The sequence below is a fragment of the Aristolochia californica genome, unplaced genomic scaffold, assembly GCF_029961685.1.
Source record: "Aristolochia californica isolate CCGP_79_NKW_82.1479 unplaced genomic scaffold, dmAriCali1.0.hap1 SCAF_1, whole genome shotgun sequence".
Classification (NCBI taxonomy): domain Eukaryota; kingdom Viridiplantae; phylum Streptophyta; class Magnoliopsida; order Piperales; family Aristolochiaceae; genus Aristolochia; species Aristolochia californica.
The window spans coordinates 61,219,365-61,242,913 of record NW_027181770.1 but is presented as its reverse complement, the minus strand read 5'-3'; the positions used below and the strand labels follow the sequence as shown (position 1 = coordinate 61,242,913).

At 40.6% G+C, this 23,549-nt stretch overlaps 1 protein-coding gene across 3 annotated transcripts in view; it reads right to left on the bottom strand.

Moving 5' to 3' along the window:
* Positions 1-23,549, bottom strand: part of LOC137954702 (light-mediated development protein DET1) — a 77,247-nt gene that overhangs the window by 43,854 nt on the left and 9,844 nt on the right. For all 3 annotated transcript variants that reach the window (XM_068801690.1, XM_068801691.1, XM_068801692.1), the window contains exon 2: positions 12,363-12,793. In XM_068801690.1, the coding sequence (XP_068657791.1) occupies positions 12,363-12,793 (431 nt within the window). The remainder of the gene's footprint in view (positions 1-12,362; positions 12,794-23,549) is intronic.

Here is a 23,549-nt window from a genome sequence, read left to right as displayed (position 1 = left end):
AATTCTAGATTTATCAAGCCAAACCACATAAAATAGAATTTGCCAGCTTTCCATTTTTGCTCATATCATGTGCTAGAAATGACAAAGAACCTAGTTGAGTGTGAACCATGGTTGATCCATGGTCTAAATGTTTTACCAACTTCGATTAATACAGGTTAGTTAAGTCGATGGAAATTTCTCAAGTTACTTTGTGGTCTCTCTATTTAATGAGACAATCATATTTCTCAGCCATCGCCATCCAGCAGATGACCTGAAGGGCAAAAAGATATGTCATGCCCACTAGCAAGTGAATAAGTTCATATTTAAGTTGTTAAAGAATAGTCCCACATGGATTAGTGAGTACAAAGATCTTGAGTTTATTAGTTGGGAAAGAGGTTTCCTAAGTTTGCTAGTCATTTTGGGACGAGCCTTGGACCCAACTTCACATAGTATCAGAGCAAGTACTCATATGTGGGCTTCCACCCAAATTATCCCTATGTAGAGCCAGAAAAGAGGGCCTACACGTGAGGGGGAGTGCTAAAGAATAGTCCAACATGGATTAGTGAGTAAAAAAATCTTGAATTTATTAGTTGAGAAAGAGACTTCCTAAGTTGGTTAGTCAGCCTTGGACCCAACTTATCATGGTATCAAAGCAAGTACTCATCTATGGGCCTCTACCCAAAGTATCAACATGTAAAGCCACAGAAGAGAGCCTACATGTGAGGAAAATTGTTAAGGAATAATCCCACAAGGATTAGTGAGTACAAAGATCTTGAATCTGTTAGTTGGGAAAGAGGTTTCTTAAGTTGGCTAGTCATTTTTGGATGGGCCTTGGACCCAACTTCGCATAAGTTATAGTAGAAGTTTGAAAAATGAAAAAACATGGGTCATACAGCTGATAAAAACCTCACAGTTAGACTAACAAATATAATTATTTTTAAAAGAGAATCTTCTAAACTGTCAAAACCGCTTTCATATTTCCACTTTCTGGCTTTGATACTGCTAATCTTGTGGATTAGATTTCAGACCTCTTCTCTTATCCATTACCCCCACTTGGGGAAATCTCTTTGGAAACTAATAGGAAATCTCTTTGGAAACTGACAGGTGCAGCTGTTTTATGGACTATATGGCTGGAGCAAAATGATAGAATGTTTTTCTAATAAAAACAGGTCCATAGGTGCAATAATTGAAAAACCAGTCCATTTAGTACTTTCATGGAGTCAGCTTTGCACGCATTGCCATGACTACTCTGGAGGGGCTTTCATATTAAATTGGAGAAGATTGGTTGTTTGTTGTCCAGTAAAGTTGATTCAGTTGGAAACATGGAAACCACCTGTTGTTAGTCACTTGAAGCATAATTTTGATGGGAGCTCCAAAGGCAATCCGGGACTGGGTGGAGTTGGCAACATTATTAGAAATCATGAGGACATTTCTCTTCCAAAGTTTTCCATAGGTGAAGTGGTTTCTATAATGGCAGAAGTGACAGCAGTTCTTGAAAGCATTTATGTATACAGAGAGTATTTTTCACAACTATTAATCATAGCGGGTGACTCAATTGGTTGTTAGAGTGGCGGAAAAGCTTGAGGATGCAAGGAGACACAGACGAAGGAGATGCGAGCTCGAGGAACGGCGCAAGGAAGACGATACAGCCCCGAGATGGCCCACATGATCGTAGAAAACAACAAACGATGAATTTTGTGAGAGAGAATGAAGGCAATGGAAATGAGAATTTGAAGAATGAAATCATGACTCTGTTGGAAGACAGGGCCCAAGCCCACACGACCAAGGAAGACTCACATATTGAAGTGTATTAGAAGATGGGCCCAAGCCCATAAGACCAACGAAGGCCCACATATATAAGAGTATTATAAGATGGGCCACATGACCAAGGAAGGCCCCCAAGATGGGCCCAAGCCCAACAGAAGTAGGACCCACAATGATTACCATGAGCTGGCATCCTTATCACATCAGTTGGAAGATCAAGAAGGACTCCTAGTTCTACTCAAGTTAGTCTTCTAGTTGTTTAGATAGACTTACTTAAATTGAAGAAAGTTGTAATGTAATTAGGATTGAATGACAAGTTGTATAAGGACTCTACATCCTCCTCTACTATAAATAGAGGTTCATGTACTCTGATTATAACAAGTTATTGATGTCAATGAAGCTTTTCTCTTTCCCATAAATTCAACATGGTATCAGAGCAGGTTCTGTGAGTTGACTTGGTCAACTCACAGAGGTAATGTGATCCTTTTCTCTAAACCCTAAACCCTAGGTCTAGGCTCGTAGTTATTTTTTTTCAATCCCTACACCCGTATTTTTCTTTGCGATTTTTACCTCTATACGTAGTTTTTCATATTGCAATATATATATTTACAGAAAGATATTTGAGTCTACTTTCCAAAGAAGAACGATTTGTTCCAATCAGAGTTATCGACAGAGAGATATCGATATTTCAATGAGCGAATGTCAGTTTACAAAAAGGTTTGAGCAGCAGCAGCAATCTTCAAATTCCGCGGTATTTTTAGCTATCAAGAACTAGAAATTATATGGATAAATATATATCAAACGAAAGATCTGTAAGTCTATTCTTTTACCTATTCAACCAATTTTTTATCTGAGTTATCTACAAGAGAAATCGATATTTGAAGCAGTAAAGGTCAGATTGAAAAAGAGGTTCGAGCGGCAGCAGTAATCTTCAAATTCCGAGGTATTTTATGCTATCAAGAAAGATACTTTATATGGAGAATTATATATCAAAAGAAAGATCCGTAAGTCTATTTTCTTACCTATTCAACCAATCCTCAGTTTATAAGGAGATATTGATCTTTGAAGAATCAATGGTCATTCTGGAAAAAAGGAGAAACAGTGCTTCGTTCGACCAGATGACAGAGACCGAAATCTATCAGATTATTTATCTTATGATAATTATATTGTGTGAAGATATGTTATACTTGGATTAAATATATTTATTTCTAGTTTCAGAAGAAAAAAATTTCATGTCAATCTGATCTATATTTAAAGAAATATTCGCATTGGAAGAATCAAAGGTCATGTTGGTATTCTGTTGTATTGAAAATCCGAATTTAAGCCGATTGTTTTGTGTCACTGGTTGAGTTGATATATCAGAAAAATATCTCACTTCTCCCTGGTTTGAGGGCTTATTTATACATCTCTGTTATTTGGGCTTATTGTTACATCTATGATATTTGGTTCAAGTTGGGATCACTGCCATTGCATCCCAGCTTGAGGAAGAGAAGTACAAGAAGTACAAGAAAGAGGTATTTTATTTCATATGTTGTGAATAAGTTTATGTGACTAAAATATTCAAGAAAAGGGGAGCACAAAAGATAAAGCTTCTGCATCTAAGAAAAAATATTTATATTGGATTATGATTATTTCATGGGTCCTACAAAGTTTATTATTTGGTTCGTGTTATATGTGTTGGAAGATGGTTGTGTTATATACAGTTGCTGCTATTATGTCTCTTTGGGGACATTATTATTGAAGAAGAGGTGGTCTCATATCATCATTTATTTTACCCCGTAAAAAAATATCACGGTTGGGAAACCATGACGGAGGATACCCTATCAAAAAATATCACGGTTGGGAAACCATGATGGGCCCTGTCAAAAAAAAAAAAAAAAAAAAAAAAATATCACGGTTGGGAAACCATGACAGAGGATACCGTGTCAAAAAAATATCACGGTTGGGAAACCATGATAGGCCCTATCAAAAAATATCACGGTTGGGAAACCATGACGGAGGAACTTATTATTACATCTATATTATCCCCCCCCCCCCCCCCCCCCCCCTGTAATGGTTTTTACGTCTCATACCACTTGAGAGTCGTTATCCTGTGGAGGGACACGATGGTGGACACTTCAGAGCAATGCCGATAGACACACTACTGATAGCAGTGGAGTGTGCCCTACATCCAGCATTAGGACTGGATTATGAAGCAATGACTTACTGACTAGGAGTGATTTTTACTCACTTCAGGGCCTCAATGAAGGACGCAACAGCGTGAGGGGGAATGTCGAAAGATGAAGGCATATTCGAAGATGTGCCATTTTATAAAAATAAATAAAAATATTTTATACATCATTTGCAGCAAGTTGGGAGTTCATGTTGTTCTCTCACCCCCAGCTTGAGGGGGAGTGTTGGAAGACAGGGCCCAAGCCCACCCGACCAAGGAAGACTCACATATTGAAGTGTATTAGAAGATGGGCCCAAACCCATAAGACCAAGGAAGGCCCACATATATAAGAGTATTATAAGATAGGCCACATGACCAAGGAAGGCCCACAAGATGGGCCCAAGCCCATAAGAAGTAGAACACACAATGATTACCATGAGCTGGCATCCTTATCACATCAGTTGGAAGATCAAGGACTCCTAGTTCTACTCAAGTTAGTCTTCTAGTTGTTTAGATAGACTTACTTAAATTGAAGAGTTAAAGTTGTAATGTAATTAAGATTGAATGACAAGTTGTATAAAGACTCTACATCCTCCTCTACTATAAATAGAGTTTCATACTCTGATTATAACAAGTTATTGATGTCAATGAAGTTTTTCTCTTTCCCATAAATTCAACAGACTCCACGCACAACCGTGGAAGACGAGTGAACTCTGCTCATGCAGCAGAAAATGAGAAACAGCAACAACATCATGTAACGATCTCTGCGGCTCCAAGGCGAGAAAGTCAGGAAACCACTGCTGACCCTCCTGGTGATGGGCACAAAGAAGCAGCAAACCTTCCCTTGGATTCTCCCCGGCTGGAAGACAAAGATGACTGGCAGACAGTCCAAAAAACAAAACAGACATTGGCAGTGAAATAGACATGGGAACCCCCCGGGATGAACTTCTGAGATGGGAAAACTACCTACTCCTTTTGTCAAGGTCACGGATTGGTCCGGCCAACTGATCCAAGTGACCACCACAACTGGAGATAAACGCTCATTCATCTCCATCCCATTGAGGTCTTGTTCCACCTTCACCCAACAATTCCAATCAACCACAGCTCTACTGGCATAGGAAGGAGAACAAGAGAGCTTCGGACGGATAATCTGATTTCTTACTTCTCGATGTTTCTGTATAAAGGAGTTGATGAATGCAAGATCACCCAATATAGAGTCATGGCCAGATTATACATCCCCGAGCTCACCAACAACAGCTTCAAATGGAACTGTTTCATGGCTTCGGATGGAACTGTTCATTGAGGAGATCCAGAAACTCGCCCTAGATAGCCCTTCGCTCAAATCAAGCACCTCAGCCTCTACCGACCTTTTCCCCCACTTTCGCCAACCAACCGTCCTACTCAACCAAACCATCAACACCCGCAAACTTCCCAGCCTACCACCCTACTAGGATCACACTGCCACCCCCAACCCCCCCCCCCCACAATGAAACACCCTCCTGCCACAAGCACCCTGGACCCCCAATTTTTTATTTTTTTTTGAAAAAGTGATAATTTTATTAAGCAAGAGAAACAAGCAACAAAATAGGGAAGCACACCCATTACAACAAGGGATTGGAAGGAGGCTCCCTGCTTAACAAAAGCATCAGCTACAGAATTAGCAGATCTGGGTACATGAGACCAAGTACAAGAGATGTGAGGAAGATTGTCCATACCAGAATAGTAAGCATCCCAATGCCGCCACAGCAGGGTGGAGGGAGAGGAGAACCATTCGATAATCACAACAGAATCTCTCTCAATGTGGAGTGGGCTGAAGAGGTGTTCAAGGGAAATGGTGAGACCACTGAGCAGGGCATGAAGCTCGACAGAAGTGGAATCAGAGATACCCATAGATCCAAAGTATGACAAAAGTTGATTACCATTAGAATCACAAAAACGCCACCAAAACTCGCCAGATCAAGATTGCCGAAGGAGCTACCATCAAAATTCAGCTTGATGAAGCCCGGCTGAGGAGGTTGTCACTCTTGCATAGTGGGAAGCCTCGTCAGGGAGCACCTCTTCCTTCTCACTCAACTCGATCCCCTCTCTCTTCTCGCACATCTCGTCGTTCTTGCATCGCTCTTCTCCTCTTCGCTCCATCTCCAAAGAGGTATGCTTGGGGCATCTATCACCAATTAAGTTGCGTCAATTCTTTCCTTCCTTGACAGGAGATACTTGTTTTGATTGTGAATCCTATCAATTGGGAAAACTTCGTCGAGCCACTTTCCCAGTTAGATTTAGTCATAGCAACAAATTGTTTGAATTAGTTCCTTCCAATGTATGGGTCATGTCGGGTTCCTAGTCCATTTGGCTTCAAGTTTTTTTATTTCTTTGATAGATAATTTTAGTCGGGTAACTTGGGTGTATCTCCTACAGAAGAAATTTGAAGTATTTGATGTATTCCTGAACTTTTTAAATGAAATAAAGAATCAGTTGGGTGCTTGTTTTCATGCTTTTTGTACTGACAATGGATTGGAGTATCTCAATCAAAAATTTGCATCATTTGTATTTCTCATGGTATTACTCATCAGACATGTTACTAATATTCCCTTCAACAAAATGGGGCAGCAAAATAGAAAAACAGACATCTCCTTGAGTTTACATGGACTTTATTATTTTTATTTTTTTGTTTTTTTAAATGATGTTGAATTTTATTATGAGAGCTCAAACAAGCAGATTACAAGAGGGGAAGCCTTCCCAAAACATGAGAGATTGTTGGAGGTTCCGAATTTTGCCAATTTATCAGCCAAAGAATTGGCTGATCTAGGAACGAGGTTCCAATTATAATGAATGGATGACACAATGTCATCAATACAATCAGTGATTGGCCAGTGGCGCCAAGGAGGGGAGCTATCTTTTGAACACCAGCTAAGGACAGTCTTTGAGTCGCCTTAGATAACCAGCTTACCATGAAACCGCTCTTTAAATATTTGGAGGCCAAATAGAAGAGCACTCACTTCAGCAGTATTTGAATCAGCAATACCCACCGGCCTTGCATAAGATAGAATAGGGTCTCCCCTGCTGTCTCTAAAAACACCACCAGCTCCAGCCGGCCCAGGACAACCTAAAGCATTGCCATCAAAATTGAGTTTGGTGCAGTCGCAAGAGGGAGGATACCAGGTGGCCATAACTGGATTCCTACAGGGCCCCGCCATGTTCGCGATCAAACCCCAATTTTCCCGAAGGGAGATGTCCGCTAGAGAAGCAAACTCCTTCCTAGAATGTAGCCAACTCGAGATAAGGCCCACTGCCTGAGAAGCTATATTGTCCAGGGTGCTAGCCTTGGAGTTGAATCTCCGGTTGTTTCGCTCGAGCCATATGCACCATGGGACATGCGCAAGGCATGCCAAGAGAATTATCTTGCCCAGCCTAGGAAGGCATATCCCCATAACCATCTCAAAGGTGCCGAAAAGGTCCTGATGTAGCCCCATTTAGAGACCAATCTTCTTTAATATCTTCATTCAGACTTGCCAAGAAAAATCACAATGTAAAAGAACATGTTGGAATGTCTCATCGCACATACCACAAAGGAGACAAGTGCGATCAAAGGCAATGTAACCTCTTTTATGGAGGTTGTCAGAGGTGAGAATTTGTTCCTTGATGGCCGTCCACACAAGAATTTGATTTTACTAGGCGCTGAGAGCTTCCATGTCAGGTTTGCCTTGTGCTCATGCATGCTGTAATCTTGTTTTCTAATGTGAGTGTAGGCGGATGCAACTGTGAATCGGCCATTAATGTTGGGCTTCCATGTCAGTTTATCAACTGCATGTTCACGAATAGTAGTGTTGCTGAGTCTGGAGAGGAGAGCAAAAAGCCGAAGTTTCCTCATCATTTAATCCCCTGCGAAACGTAAGACTCCATGAGCGATCTCTCCAAGAATCAACCACTCGCCACCCTAGAGAGCCCCGTGAAATCCTCAGAGAGGGGGCAACTTGGACTTTACTATTACAAATGAATATTCCTAAATCTTTTGGGAAGATGTTGTTTTGACCTCTTGTTTCTTAATTAATTTCATGCCATCATTTGTTTTGCTTGGTCAAGTTCCTCTGCAAGTTTTAGAACCTTGTTGTAAGTTGTTTGATGTTGTTCCTCATATATATGGATGCACTTGTTTTATACACGAGTTGGGTGATTCCTCAAAAAAATTATTGTTAAGGAATAGTCTCACATATGAGTACCCGCTCTGATACCATGTTAATTTGGGTCCAAGGCCCATCCCAAAATGTCTAGCCAACTTAGGAAGCCTCTTTCCCAACTAATAAACTCGAGTTCTTCGTACTTACCAATCCATGTGGGACTATTCCTTAACAAAAGAGGGTCTACACCTAAAATTATTCACTTGTAGAGCTATAAAAGAGGGCCTACACCTAAATTATCCACTTGTAGAGCCACAAAAGAGGGCCTACACCTAAATTATCCACTTGTAGAGCCACCAAAGAGGGCCTACACGTGAGGGGGAGTGTTAAGGAATAGTCCCACATGGATTGGTGAGTATAAAGATCTTGAGTTTATTAGTTGGAAAAGAGGCTTCCTAAGTTGGCTAGTCATTTTGGGATGGGTCTTGGACCCAACTTAACAGTTATCATCTTGATTTGTCAAGTTTGTCTTTCTGGGATACTTTCGTCAACAAAAGAGGTACAAATCTAATGACCCTATTAAACGAAAGATATATGCGTCAGTTGGTGTAACCGTCTTTGAGCATACTCCATATTTTGCATCGTTTGCTGAGTTTCTTGTATCATCAAGTTCTTCTATGGATAGTCTTGTTCCTGTAACAATTTTTTGATGCACCATTCACAAGTCCTTCTCCACCTCTTCAAGTCTATAGTCGGCGCCCTCACCGTGAGTTGCCATTTGTTGTAATTCTAGATGCTCCAACTCCTAAGCCCTCTCCTCCAAATCAATCCTCTTCCTTTTGCCTGAGGGTCCAATCCCATCAAATTTGGATTTACCCATCAGTCTTCAGAAAGGTAAAAGACCTTGCACTTCTCATTCAATCTCAAAATATGTACCCTTTGATTTTTTATCTCCATCCTTTATATCCTTTGTCATGTCCTTGTCTACTTCCACTATTCATTGTTTAGTGCAGGATGCTCTGGGTTCTCCGGAGTGGAAACAACCTATGGATGATGAGATGAGTGCCATAATGTCTAGGGGAACATGGAATCTTTGAATCCACCAGTAACGTCAACTATTGTAGGCTGTGTTTGGGTGTATACCATTAAATATAATGTCGATGAATCTATTAAGCAACACGAAGCAAGGCTGGTGGCAAAAGGGTATATACAGACATTTGGTTTTTATGCATTTGAGACGTTCTCACCTGTGACTAGGCTTAATCATTACATAGATTAATTTTTTTGGTAGTCAATAAAAGGTGGTCTCTCGTTAAACTTGATGTGAACAATATCTTGTTGTATGGTAATCTACATGAGGAAGTATATAGAGATAAACCTCCTAGGTTTGTTGCTCAAGGGGAGACAAGGAAGGTATGTAAGTTAAAGAAGGCTATCTATGGACTTAAATAAAGTCGGAAAGCATGGTTCAAGAAGTTTAATACAGTAATGATGCAGTTTGGTTTCAACAATCATTCTATATTCTTGCTCAAAAGGAAGATTGGTACGGTTATTTTGGTTGTATTTGTGGATGATATTGTACTTTATGAGGATGATCCTGGAGGCATTGCAGCAGTGAAGAAGCACTGGCTACTCAGTTTTAGGCAAAAGATTTGGGTCCTCTAAAGTACTTCCTTGGCATCAAAGTATCTTGTAGTAAAAGAGGTATTGTTTTTTCTTAGAGAAAATATGTGTTAGATATGTTGCAAGAATATGATTTATTGGTTCTCAAGGACAAAACATAGTACAAACGCTTTGTAGGTTAATTGATATACGCTATAGTTACCAGGCCCGATATATCCTTTGTTGTGGGAGGGAGTTTTTTTTTTTTTTTGGTTTTTTTTTTATGAAGGATGTAAAAACTTTTATAAAAGAGGGAAAGAAATATACAAACATAACTAAGTGGGCCTTTCTCTACAACAAGGTGTTGGAGGGAAACACCCAGCTTAGCTTGAGAATCTGCCATGTGATTGGCAGACCTAGGGATGTGGATCCAAGTACAATTCAAAAGAGAAGTTATATTATATATTTCAAAATACATGTCCCAATGCTGCCAGGGATGATTGTTTACCTTTGGACACCACTCAATGACAATCTTTGTCGTGGGAGTTGTGAGCCAGTTCATGGGAAACCCTCAGAAAGTGCATTTAGAAGTTGCCCAAAGGATTTTAAAGTATTTGAAAGGTGCCCCGGGAAAGGTCTGCTTTTTTTAAAAATAATGATGATTTTATTTCAAGAAAAAGGAAAAAGAGAACATCAAGGGAGGCCTCCCCTTACAATAGGAGATTGAAGGGAGGGACCCAGTTTAGCACAGGAATTAACAGTCGTATTGGCTAATCTAAGTACATGAGACCAAGTACAAGGAATGGAAGAAACAAGATCCATAATATCAAGAAAAAGCTGCCAATGTCTCCAAGGTGGGAATATGAAGGATGAACACCACCCAATGACCACCCGAGAGTCGCTTCCACAATGAACAGGCCACTAAAATGCTCGACGAAGATATGGAAGCCATGGAGAAGACCAGAAAGCTCCACAATAGTTGAGTTAGCAATGCCAAAAGGTCCGGAGAAGCAGATAAGAGGAGTGTCAGTTGTTATTTAGATAATTACATTAAGCTCTTATGTTTAAAGTTTCAGTCAAAACAGTTGTATTTTATGAGATATAGGAGTTTTTGTAACTAAGGGCATTTTTGCCCTTCTTGTAATTCTCAAAGAGAGGAGCTCAAGCTTTTCTAGCACAAACTCCAATGCAAGTAAGGCTGCTTCTCTCTTTCCTCTTCTCTCAACTCTTCTCCTCTTTCTCTGTCAAATCCCTTCCTTTACAACAGTGTTCTAGTTCCTCAATGCACATAACAAGTAATCCTAAACTATTCTAATTGTCGTACAATTTCTATTTACAAATGTTTCTAGGAAAGCATTTTCTTATAGAATGTTATTTCCAAGGGTATAAGGGGAGCAGGGACATTAGTGTTGTCTTATCACTATTTATGTTACAAACAAGAGAGAATGTTCAAATCTAACCTAAGGGGAGCAGGGACATTAGTGTTGTCTTGTCACTATTTATGTGATGAACAAGAGAGAAGGCTCAATCTCTTCCAGTTTTATTTCTAATTCAAGGAGTGTGTTCTCTCTTTCTTCTCCTACATTCTCTCTCCTCCCTCCCACGTCTTCAACCTTTGTTTCTTCAACGTTCATGAATTTTCACATGGTATCAAAGCATAATTGATTCTGAAGAAGGAAGAACAGAAGATGGAGAAGTAGGGGAAGAAGAAGAAGAAGACAAGGAAGAAAAAGTTTTCACTTCCTGCTTTTTGCTCCTATAATTCTTATCAAAACTTTTTTTGTTTCCCAGCTGGTTGAAAATCAAGTAACCTCCTTGAATTTGATCAGGCATTGTTTCAAAACTTGTTGTGCCACTTGTTAATTTGGATGCTTGCCTTATCAGTTAGCATGCTTGTGCTTGTCTTTGTCTGCCGCTGTTAGAGATAGATTTAGTTGTTTCATCTGCATGTTTTACAATCATGTCTTCTTGTCACGTAAGGAGCAGCTTATACAGCATAAAGGCTGGGTACAGGCAATCAATTCTGCCCCATGTTTCTAACTTTTAGCTGGCAGTGGTTCAATGTGTCTACTTGCAGCAATCACTATTGCATTCCTCAATGTGTTTGTCTTGAAATCAAGCAGCTGCTTCTATTTTTATTGGAACTTAATCTTTCTTCTTTTACATCCCTGAATCAATCATTCTCCACTAAAAGCTGCATTATTAATTCCTTTTCTTTGAAAAAAAACAAAAATATTGTAAGGAGATTTCACAAAAAATACATCGGGCCAGCCATAGCAGACATTTCCCAAAAGCAAAAGTCATAAACAAAAAAATACATTATGAATCATCTAACAGAAAACTATCTCCTACAATCAAGTACTCAAAACAAGCCCCTTGATAAGCCAGTTAAACTGCCACCAAATTGGCAGATCAATGGGGTATGCCTCCAAGAAATATGCATCCATCTGGAATTGTCAAAAGTCTCATCATAAACACCAAGCAGAGCTTTATATGAGCTATTACTTCTCTTCAAGAAAAAAGATGTTGTAAAAGGAGATTTGAAATATGGCCCTCCACAGCTCCCCTTGATTACTTCTTATTATGGAGCCTCCAAATGGCATGTTTGAGTTACTTAAATACATGAGATGAGAGATATCTAGCATTTAGGAGTCTCTTACTTCAAACAAGCAAAAGATAGGACTATACCAAGCACTTATGACTGATACATTCACAAAAATTTAAAGGGTATAATAATTACCCAAACAAACCTCACAAGGTGAAATGTTATCCTTTCAATGGATGGAACCCCATGAACTGCTCCTTCAGTAGCAGGTGCATCAGGACCTTGTGCAGTTGATGTTGCAAACAAGCCAAACTGCTTGCTTTCTACATAAAGAAAGAAGTCCTTGCAAATAACTTCATTAGTGGATGCAAGGGGTATACAGTGTAGCTGGGTGAAGAAGCTCTCAAATTTCCTTGCCCTTTGGGGCAGATCATCATGCAGATTGCAAAATTCTTCCTTACATGAATACGAAAGCCATGCAGGCCTATAAACAATTAGGTCTTGATAATTCCTACTAAAACTAATAAGGTACTGACCATCATCAGTAAATTTGCGAAAATTGTGGTCTGGGCAATTAACATCATAAATTGTATAAGCAGGGACCACATTCTCGTAGAACTGCCTTGCATAATGAACCTATTGACAAAACAAAGCCATTAACATAGTGCATTGCAAGTGTTTTTGAGAGAAGCATCCATGGTTACATCCATCTAACTTTATACAAATTTCAAAAAAAAGTTGAATTAAACTAAGATAGAAATACAGCAGAAAATTTAAAAGATGTCAAATGCAATATTGGAGTATATTCAACTAGAAGAAATAACTTTCCTTGATTGTGTGTGACAGCATCTATTGCTTCATTACATCAGGTAAACAATCTGAGAATTCTTCAATTAGCAACTGTTGAAAAACTAGTACAGGGGCATTTTGGTTATTTCACTTTATTATCACTTTTATATTCTGATGTAATCTTGTTCCCTGTGTTGAATTATATCTATAGTCCAAGTTTTATGTACAAAGGACAAGTAGAATGGGAAATATAAGAAGATTAGGGTTTCACTTAAGTGAGGGGTAATTTTGTAAATTTATGATAGGTATTTAAATAAATAGGTTGGGAGTGGTGCACGACTCCCAAAATAAATAGGTAGGGGGTCGTGCATGACTCCCAAAATAAATAGGTTGGGGGTCGTGCACAACTCCCAACATAGTTCATTCTTTTGAGCCTTCTCCTCCATCTTCTCTCTTTCTCTCACTCTCTCCTCCAATCGCTGGTTGTTACAGGAGACCCCCCCCCCAAGGTTGTAATTTGCTACTTCTTTAATTCCACATCACATTCTCAAAAAAAAAAAAAAGAACTTTTGGGAGGGCCTTTAGTCAACTTTTATTATCCTTTGAAGCAGACGATTACATAAAAGAAAGATCTCCTCAGTTTTTTTTCAGCTACTGGTTGGTAAAAAAATCCAATTTTTTCTTCTTTTTCCTCTGCCATAACCTTAGGGTTATTGGTTCGGACAGGTTTCTATAATTTAAACTGCCCAAAAAGGGTTCTTTTATGCTTGTCTTGGGATGTGTGCCAACTCCCTCTCCTGCTCATGCTTGCATCATCTATAGCTTATGCTGACATCAGCCCTAATTGATGATTATTTGGATTATTTTACCTGGAATTTGAAATCTATGCTATAATTGTTGAAGTTTGAAGTCCGCTCATCACAGTAACTGCCCTAGCCCTAATTCTATGTGGTGGGACCCACTTAGATTGATCATATAGAAACTTTTGGAAGGTGCAATTGAACAGATTTGTGTTTTTTATACAAGCATTATGGCTGATTCTGGTGAGGTATATACGCCATCTAAAGAAGTTTTAAACTCTAATGGAAAGAACATTATTACTATTTTATTTTATTTTGAGAGAAATGTGTACATGTATTACGAAAGAAGAGAGGTTACAAACCTTGCTAGCTAGAAAGACATTTCCTCCACAACAAGATGTTGGATGGAAACGCCCTTTTTCGCTTGAACGTCAGCTAAATGATTAGCCGATCTTGGAACATGATTCCACTTACATTGTAAAGCAGAAATTAACTTACAAATTTCATCAAATAACACCCAATGACGCCAAGGAGGTTTAGATGGCTTCGTGCACCAACTGATAATGACTTTAGAATCACCTCAACTAAGAGAACACCCTCCTTTTTTTGCTTGAATAGTTTCAGCCCGTTGTACAGCCCATGTAACTCAGCACTTGTGGAGTCAGAAGTACCTATTGTGTAAAGAGAAGGTTTGCATTTTCATCGTGTATTACACCTCCGTATCCAGCAGGACCCGGACATCCAAAAGCACTTCCATCAAAATTTAGCTTAAAGTGGCATGGAGGGGGTTTAGACCATTCAACCATTTCTGGATTTTTTGCAGGAGATGCCATTTCTGCAATAGTTCGCCAGTTTCCACGCAAGTTTGCCCCTTGCAAATTGCAAAATTCCTTTCACAAGAGAACCCAAAAGGACACTTGCCCAATAATTCGGTCACATAGAATTTTCCGAGGGAGAGACTTCTGATTGAATTTTCTATTATTCCTTTCTTTCCATAAATTCCACGTTGTGTGGCCAACATAACAAGAAATTAATATTTTTCCCAACTTAGGGAGACGAGCATTGACCAAACTGAGGATTGTGTTATGTAAGTCTTGCGATGGGCAATATAAAATTTCAATTTTGTTCATCAATTCGGTCCAGATCCAATGTGCATATTCACAGTGCAATAGGGTGTGATCTACAGTTTCAGGACATGTATTGCAAAACGGGCACAGAGAATTTGGAATATTAGTGCCTCTTTTTTGTAAAGCGTCTGAAGTTAAAATTTTCTTACGGCAGATAGTCCAGATAAAGAACTTTACGCAAGGAGGAACATGCAAGGACCATGCAAAGGCAGTTGGATGTGTTGCTTGGGGAGTCGGGTACGAGATCATGTGGTGATACACAGAAGCGGTAGAGAACATACCTTGCTTGTTCGGCATCCAAATGAGTGAATCGGGTGAGCTTTTTATTTTCACTTCGGAGAGCTGTTTGACCAGGTCAATTGCTTCCAGAGCTTCGGTGTCATTCAACGCTCGCCTGAGATGTAAGTTCCAGTCGCCCGAGGCCTGCCTATGGTCTGAAACCATCGTATTATGAGTTCCTGACAGTTGATGAATACGTTCATGGCTACCCTTTAGGCAGCTTGAGCCAAGCCACCAGTTCGTCCAGAACAAAGTTTTCCTGCCACAACCGATATAGCATTTGACCACAGACTTGAAGATAGGTAGGAGTTGGGCGATTTTCTTCCATACAGGAGATAACTTGTAGAGTCTTCCCCCGTCCATCCACCACCCACAGCCTTTCCCAGTTTTAATTTTTACCATTTGGTGCCATAACAGATTGGGTTGCATGTTGAATTTCCATATCCACTTCAAGAGCAAGGCCTTGTTCGTTGTAGCGATGTCCCGAATCCCGAGCCCCCCCATAATAATAGGCTTACAAACATGACCCCATCTTACAAGATTAAACTTTTTTTCCCCATTTGGCCCATCCCATAAGAATCTTCGCTTTAAAAACTCTATTCTATCCCAAATAGAGGCAAGACAATGATACAAAGATAAAAAATAAGATGGAATACCATGTAGGCAAGACTTGATGAGAACCAACTTACCAGCTTTAGATAAATATTTTGCTTTCCACGAAGCGAGACACTTCTAGAGACATTCAACAACAGGGAACCAGGTGTTCTTTGAAGGCAATAGCAGAGTCAAAGGCAGTCCCAGATAAGTGCTCGGAAGAGACGCAACCTTACATCCCAAATAACTCACCATTGAATTGAGAACAAAGGATTCAATATAAAATCCAAAGATTGAAGTTTTCTCCCAGCTTACCTTTTGACCAGTGGTTAATTCAAAAATGTTCAACACTGCTTTCATGTGTGTAACTCGTCTCATGGACCCTTCTCCAAAAAGAATTGTATCATCAGCATACTATAAAATAGGGATGTCTTGGTTCGGATCTTCAGAGACAGGATTTAACCAACCCGAACATTTTGCAAAACGGAGCATTGAGACAAGGTACTCACCAATGAGAGTAAAAATGAATGGAGATAGAGGGTCCCCTTGTCTTATCCCCCTAGAAGCTTTGAAATAGCCTTGAGGTTTTCCATTTACAAGGACAGAATAAGAAGGAGAGGAAATACAGCTCCTTGTCCAAAATTTCCACCTTGTGCCAAAGCCCATTCGGTCAAAAAGATAATCAACAAGTTTCCAGTCAACCCGGTCAAAAGCTTTCTCAAAATCAATTTTCATAACAAACCTTGGCAGGGATGATTATTTGAAAGAATCAAGGAGTCCAGGATGTTCCTATCTCGGATAAAAGCGCTTTGACAAGGATTAATTACCTTGGAAAGGATGGCTTTTAGCCCATTTGCCAAGAAGTGCCCAATAATTTTATATGAATGGGAGGTGAGACTAATGGGACGAAAATATTTGGGCAGCTCCGAATTTGATTTTTTTGGAACAAGTGCAATAAAAGACGCCCCGATGCCACAATGAGTTATTCCCACTTGGTGAAAATTGTGAATGAAAGCACTGATGTCGTTTTTTAACAGATCTGGTTCTGGGGCTTTATCATTAAGTAGGCCGAGGACAGCCCGTTCAATTTCTTCTGATGAGAACGGCTTTTCCAGATCGTCAGCATCTTCAGACGAGATACGCTGGAATTCAAGTTGCTGGAGTTTCGGTCTTCTGAAACAATCTTCTGAGTACAGCTCTGTGAAGTACTTCACCAAAAGGTTAGAAATGGAGGCACTACCCGTTATCATGTGGTCTCCATTACAGAGAGCAATGATACGGTTAGTCCTCCTGGCCAAAGCGATGGAATGGAAAAACTTGATATTTCCATCTCCTTCGGCCATCCATCAAAATCTAGAACGTTGTTTCCAACGAACAGACTCTGAGCAAAGAAAATTCAAATATTCTAGATTTAAATTATTTCTAACAAGTAGATTGACCTTTGTTCTTCAAGTAGATCTAGCTCCGAGATGCGGCGGCAAATCGATTCTTTTTGGAAGCAGCAGATATTCTGTGATTTTTTTCCCATAGTCTGATCTTTGCCTTGAGGGCTTTGAGTTTCAGAGGGAGAGCTCAGCCCGGGTTCGGATGTTTTTCTTGCTCGAGCCACCAGTTTTTGAAGAAAGGAATGAAAGACTCGGTTAATAGCCAGGCATTCTCAAAACGGAAAGGAGATCGTTGCCACGCGACTGGATGAGTATTGATTTGGATAAGCCAATGGTCAGATCCGATTTTATTTAGGACTTGACCAAAGATGTTAGGAAAAAGAAGGTTCCATTCATTGTTAACAAAGAATCGGTCCAGTTTAGACAAAATGGGGGGGGGTCTGACAATTTGTCCAGGTGAATTTTTTTCCGAGAGAGGAATCTCAGAGAGGCCTAGACTGCTAATGAGGTCAGAAAAAGCTCTCATAGATGATGAGGTTCGGGTGGCAGGAGGGTTTTTGTCTGAGCAAAGAAGCGTCGCATTGAAATCTCCTCCTAGAAGCCAAGGGAGGTCCCATAACTGGACGAGTTGGAAGACTTCCTCCCAGAAGGGTGCCCGGTCTTGGTATCGAGTAGGCCCATATATGCCGGCTAGCGCCCATGATGTTCCAAGGTTGTGATCAAGAAAACGGAGACCGATTGAGAAGTGTCCCGGTATAACGAAAATTGCATTAAAAGCTTTTGGATCCCAGATGATAACTATGCCACCGAAATGGCCAATTGCATCAACATTGGCCCACATAGGATTAGAGTCATACCATAAATCACAGGCAAGAGAATAGTCAAAGACTGCAGCTTAGTTTCAAGAAGTATTGCAATTTTTGGTTTAACATCAAAAAGAGCTGCTCTGATGAGGGCTCGCTTAGACAGAGAGCCAAGCCCTCTAACATTCCAAGACAGAACAATCATGTAGAACGGGGGGTAGTGATATTCTGTGCCGCCTTACCAGCTTCGAGGTAGCCTGAACAGAAAATTTTTGCAAGCTCCGTCATTTCCGAAAAATCCTCCCGTGGGAAGTTTTGTTCTTGCTCCAGCAGAAACAGGAGAAGATCATCCCGCGGAGTGGGAGGAATGGACATGGTTGGGGTGAGGTTTGGAATTATAGTTGGTGGGAGGTCGGACCAAGTGGGGGGGATTTCAGAGGGGGAGGCTGGAGGAAAATCGAACCAATCAGGAGGGATCTCCATGGGAAGGACCGGAGGGGAGTTTGAATTGGGGGAAGGTGGGGGGGTGGTAGCTTTAACTTTGTCTTTCCAAATCAATTATTACTATTACATCTAAAAAATTAAATGGTGACAATTATCTTAATTGGGCCAAATCAATTAGGATGTATTTAAAAGCCAGGAAAAGGCTGAAATTTATTAGGGATGATCCCCCATTCCCACTGATGATGATTGGGAAGCAGAAGACAGCCAGGTTATGACTTAGATTGTCAACAGTAAAGATTCTTCATTGTGGAACCAGGTTATGAATTTTGAGACTGCCCAAGCTATGTGGGTATCTCTAGAAACTTTATATGCTAAGGAGAACAATCTTTCAAGGGTATATAATGAGCCTTGGCAAGAGTTATATACTGATTTCGTTGGGTTCGAAAAGAGGAAACAAGACAGTAATGGAGTACTAAAGTTCTTTTCTGGGCAACTGGCAAGAGATTAATATTTATCATCCATTTACTACGGATGAACGAGAGGCCAGGTAGCAACAAAATCAGCTTCTAGTAGTAAAGTTTATTGATGGTTTGGGTGCTGAATTTGATGGAATCAAGGCTCAAGTCCTCGCCTCTTATGAGATACCCAACCTATCTACTACCTTTAATAGGGTAATGAGAGTTGAAAAGACAATTGTACCAAAGGTAGGAAAGGATGCTAAGATAAGTGAAGCCACAGCTCTTAATACATCAACTAATGCATCCAATTCCACTTAACCATCCAGGGGATGCACGAGGACTAGCAGAGGTAGAGTTAGAGACAGTTCAAGCCTAGAAAGAGGTTGTGGGGATGGCAAAGCAGAAAGAAAATGTGTTCATTGTAGATGTACTAATCATTATTCTAACGGATGTTGAATAAAGTTTGATGGTAATGCAACTGTACCTGATGTTACAACACCTGTCACACCTCGAGTCACAAATGCAAAACCTAATTCAGCAACAGCACTAGATTGCCCAACGTATGGCTCAGCTCTCCATCACATCCCCCTTTGCATCCTTGGCTCATACTTGTCCTCCCACAGGTATGTCTGCATTCACTGTGTGTCATTCTCCATCTTGGGTCCTTAATTCAGGAGCTACTAAACACATGTCAGGTATACCTTCCCTATTTTCTGACTTAAAGGAGTCCTTGTATATAAAACATGTCATTCTTGTTGATGGGTCTGTTTCACCAATACAAGGAGTGAGAAATGTTATTCATGCTTCTTTCCTATCACCTTAGTCTGCCTTACTTGTTCCCAAATTTCCCTTTATTGTCTATAAGTCAACTTGCAAAGTCTACGAACTGCTCCTTAACTTTTTATCTCACTCGCTGTCTTTCATGATCTCGTGATGAGGAAGACGACTGGTTTAGCTCATTAGCAAGGAGGACTACATTATTTGGAGAACCACATACCAGATAATACATTACATGCGCTACACACAGCTGACTCACCTCTATAGTGGCATCTCAGACTAGGTCATCCATTACCTACGAAGTTGATTTAAGTAGTTCCAGAATTTCCTTACAGCATTTCTTTTCAGTGCAAGTCATGTCAAATGGACAAGCATCACTGGAGCTCTTTTACTGTTTCATATCAACAGACAAATTATTTAAGCTTGTCCATTCAGATGTCTGGGTCCTTGTCCTGTGACTAGTTAGTTTGGTCAAAGGTATTTTATTTCGTTGATGATTTTAGTAGGTATACTTGGATTTATCTCCTTCACGAAAAAATTTGAAGTTTTTGATGTATTTCAACTTTTTGTAGTGAAATAAATAATCAATTTGCAGCCTCAATCAATGTCTTGCTTACAGACAATGGTCTTGAGTTTATTAATCTTTTTGTCAATCTCAAGGGATTAATCATCAGACATCTTGTGTATTCACTCCACAGCAAAACGAAGTTACTGAGCATAAAAATCATCACTTACTTGAGATGGATCGTACTATGATAATTCATATGAATGTTCCCAAATCATATTGGGGTGATGTTGTTCTTACTGCATGTTTTTGTGATAAACAAAATGTCGTTTTCAGTCCTTGAGGCTAAAATTTTCATTCAGATCGTATTACCAACTACACCCTTATTTCTTGTACCACCCTGTGTGTTTGGTTGCGTCTATTTTACTCGTGCTTTCGAACAATCAGGGGATAAATTGTCTCCTCACAGTGTCATGTATCTTATTAGGATACTCTCAAACAAAAAAAAATTGTACAAATGTTTCTGTCCATCTACTAGAAAAACATTTGTATCTGCAAATGTTACATTTTTTTAGGATGTACCATTCTTCTAATCTCCTAGATCTGAGACAGTTCCTCCTGTTCCCTCAGTCCTGGATCTATCATTCCTATTCCAGTTGATAAATGTATTCAGTCTACATGTGATATCACTATTGAGAAACCACTGCAGGTGTATCGGCATAAACAGGCACCATCTCATCCTACTCCATACCTCTCTCTCACACCAGGCCATGACTCTACATCGTCTCCTGATCCTGAGGTAAATGACTTACACCTTCCTATTGCTCTTTGGAAGGGTGTCAGGAAAGGTACCCGCCATCCTCTATCTCACATTGTCTCTTTTGATTCTTTTTTTTTTATAAAAGTGATAATATATTAAACAAGAGAAAAACAAAACTATATTAAAGGGCACCTCCCGTTACAATAAGAGATTGGAGGGAAGTCCCGCGCTTGGCCAAATCATCAACCAAAGAGTTAGTTGAGCGGGGAACATGGAACCAGCTACAAGTAAGGTTGGAGACGAGGTCAGCAATACGATGGTAAACACACCAGTGCCACCAAGGGAGAGTTGTAGTGAAAGAGCACCATTGGATGACAATGCTAGAGTGGCTTTCAACAATTAGTGAGCCTTGAAGATGATCACAGAATATTGGCAAGCCCATAATATAAAGCGATGAGTTCAGCGGCAATGGAGTCTGCATCCCCCATAGGACCCGCATAAGAGACCAGAATGGAACCGGGGGAATCACGAAAACGAAACCAAACCCAACCGGCCCCGGGTTTCCCCTAGCACTCTCGTCAATATTCAGCTTGGTAAACCCAAGGGGAGATGAGGACCAGGGGACATAGGCTGGAGGGCGAGAGCTCCCAACAATGTGGGCAATGCAGCGCCAATTAGTCCTCAAGGAGATGCCGATGAGGATGCTGAAATCCTTCCTGGAGTCAAGCCAGGAGGGAAATGTGGTCAGCGGTCATCTCAACAACTTCATCAATGGATCTAAACTTCAAACTGAAATGCATGTTGTTTCTCTCTTGCCAGAACATCTAGGGGATGCGGCCAAGGCAAGAAGAGACCAGCAAACATCCCAGCTTGGGCAGAGGAGGATGCAAGAAGAATTGGCAGGCTTTGGATAGGTGCTTAGGCATACAAAAAAGAAAGCCAATGTGCTACAAGATACTAGTCTAAACATCCCAAGAGTAGTGGCAATGCAGAAGGAGATGCTGCACAGTCTTGTCATTCTGAGAACAAAAGGAGCAGAGGGGGCAGGGGGCAGTGTATCCACGACGTCTAAGGTTATCTGCAGTCAGAATACGGTTGTGAAGAGCACACCAAAGGAAGAATAGGAACTTCGGGGGAGCAGAAATCTTTTAGGCATCAGAGCTTACATGAGATGGGCTAGTGCCAAGCCTGCCAGAGATGAGCGAGCAAGCAGAGGAAACTGAAAAGTTTCCACTGGGTTCAGGTATTCAAAGAATCTTTGTTCGAAGAGGCTGGTTGAATATCAATGCACCGGAAGGCAAAGATGAGTTAGGAAGCCATGACTGTTAAGTTGTGGAGCCTAATTAACGCCTTATGCTGAGTTAGTATACGGATCAACCTTCGTGGTAAGGTCGTCGTGGGGGTTGGAAGGGGGGTGGTGAGCCCCTGAAAGGTCCATGATATATTGATTGTTGTTCCATTAAGGGCAATTTGGGGATTTCACTCTTGTATTGCGGTTGCCCTAATTTTTCCTTTATATTTGGAGGCGCCGTTGTTAGGGTTTTATCATCATGAAGAAGGATCTTGAGTTGCGGCCCGAGAGAGGTTAGAGAAAAACACATATAAGTGTGTGCGATTTCTCTTTATAAACTATTTCATCTTCATAGTGGATTACTGCAACGGCGGAAGACAGAACGTAATCTCACCTAGAGGCGAACCTGTATAAATCTTGTTGTATTTTCGTGTTTGTCTTTCCTTTCTTCTGCGATTATTATTATTGCTCTCGTTAGTTTGGAATTAGGACATCTAATTCCTAACAAAGACAACCTTCAAATCAGATAAACCATGCTGGAATTGAAGGTTTCAGCAACCAAGAGAGGACCAAAGGTCGGCAATCATAGCATTTTGCAATAGACAAATGGGAAACAGGGGAGCGAAGGAGCTACCCAAAGTCTTGCCATTGCACCAACAGTCGAACCAAAACCTGATTGTCTCTCCATTGCCAACAAAATAGTTGACGCCAGTATGAAAAATGTTGAGTAGAGGGTAGAGGGAACGCCAAAGGGGGGAAAGATGTCAACAATCACCACCGATGATCCACCATCTCCCTTCATACGCAAGTTCTTGGCCACCATTGGTCTCCAGATTGCACTGGGACTGTAATTAAATCGCCAGAACCACTTCAAGAGGCATGCCCAGTTCATTTCCTTAGTAAATCGAAGAACAAGCCCACCATAGCTCTTGGGACGACAGACCCCAACCCAACTTACCAAATGGTACTTGAAAACATAGTTGGATCCATGCCAAAGGAACCTCTTCCGAATCCAATCAATATGGTTGCAGACCTCCAGTGGGCAGCAAAGGAAAGAGAGAAAGAAAGTTAGGATGCCATCAATAGCCGCCTGAAGGAGGGTTAGCCTCCCAGCAAAAGAGAGAAGACGCCCATGCCAAGTAGCCAATCATCATTCTAATTTTTCGATGACAAGATTTCAGAGCTGCTTGAGAGGCCGCCCGGTGAAGAGTGGAAGCCCAAGATGAGTGGTGGGAAGAGAACTGATCTGGCAACCCAACAACTCAGCCATAGCAATGAGAGTGGAGTGTCATCAGGAATGTTGAATCCAATTAGAGATGTTTTTCCCGAGTTAACTTTTTGCCTTGACATCAATACAAAGAGACCAAGAAGGGACTTGAG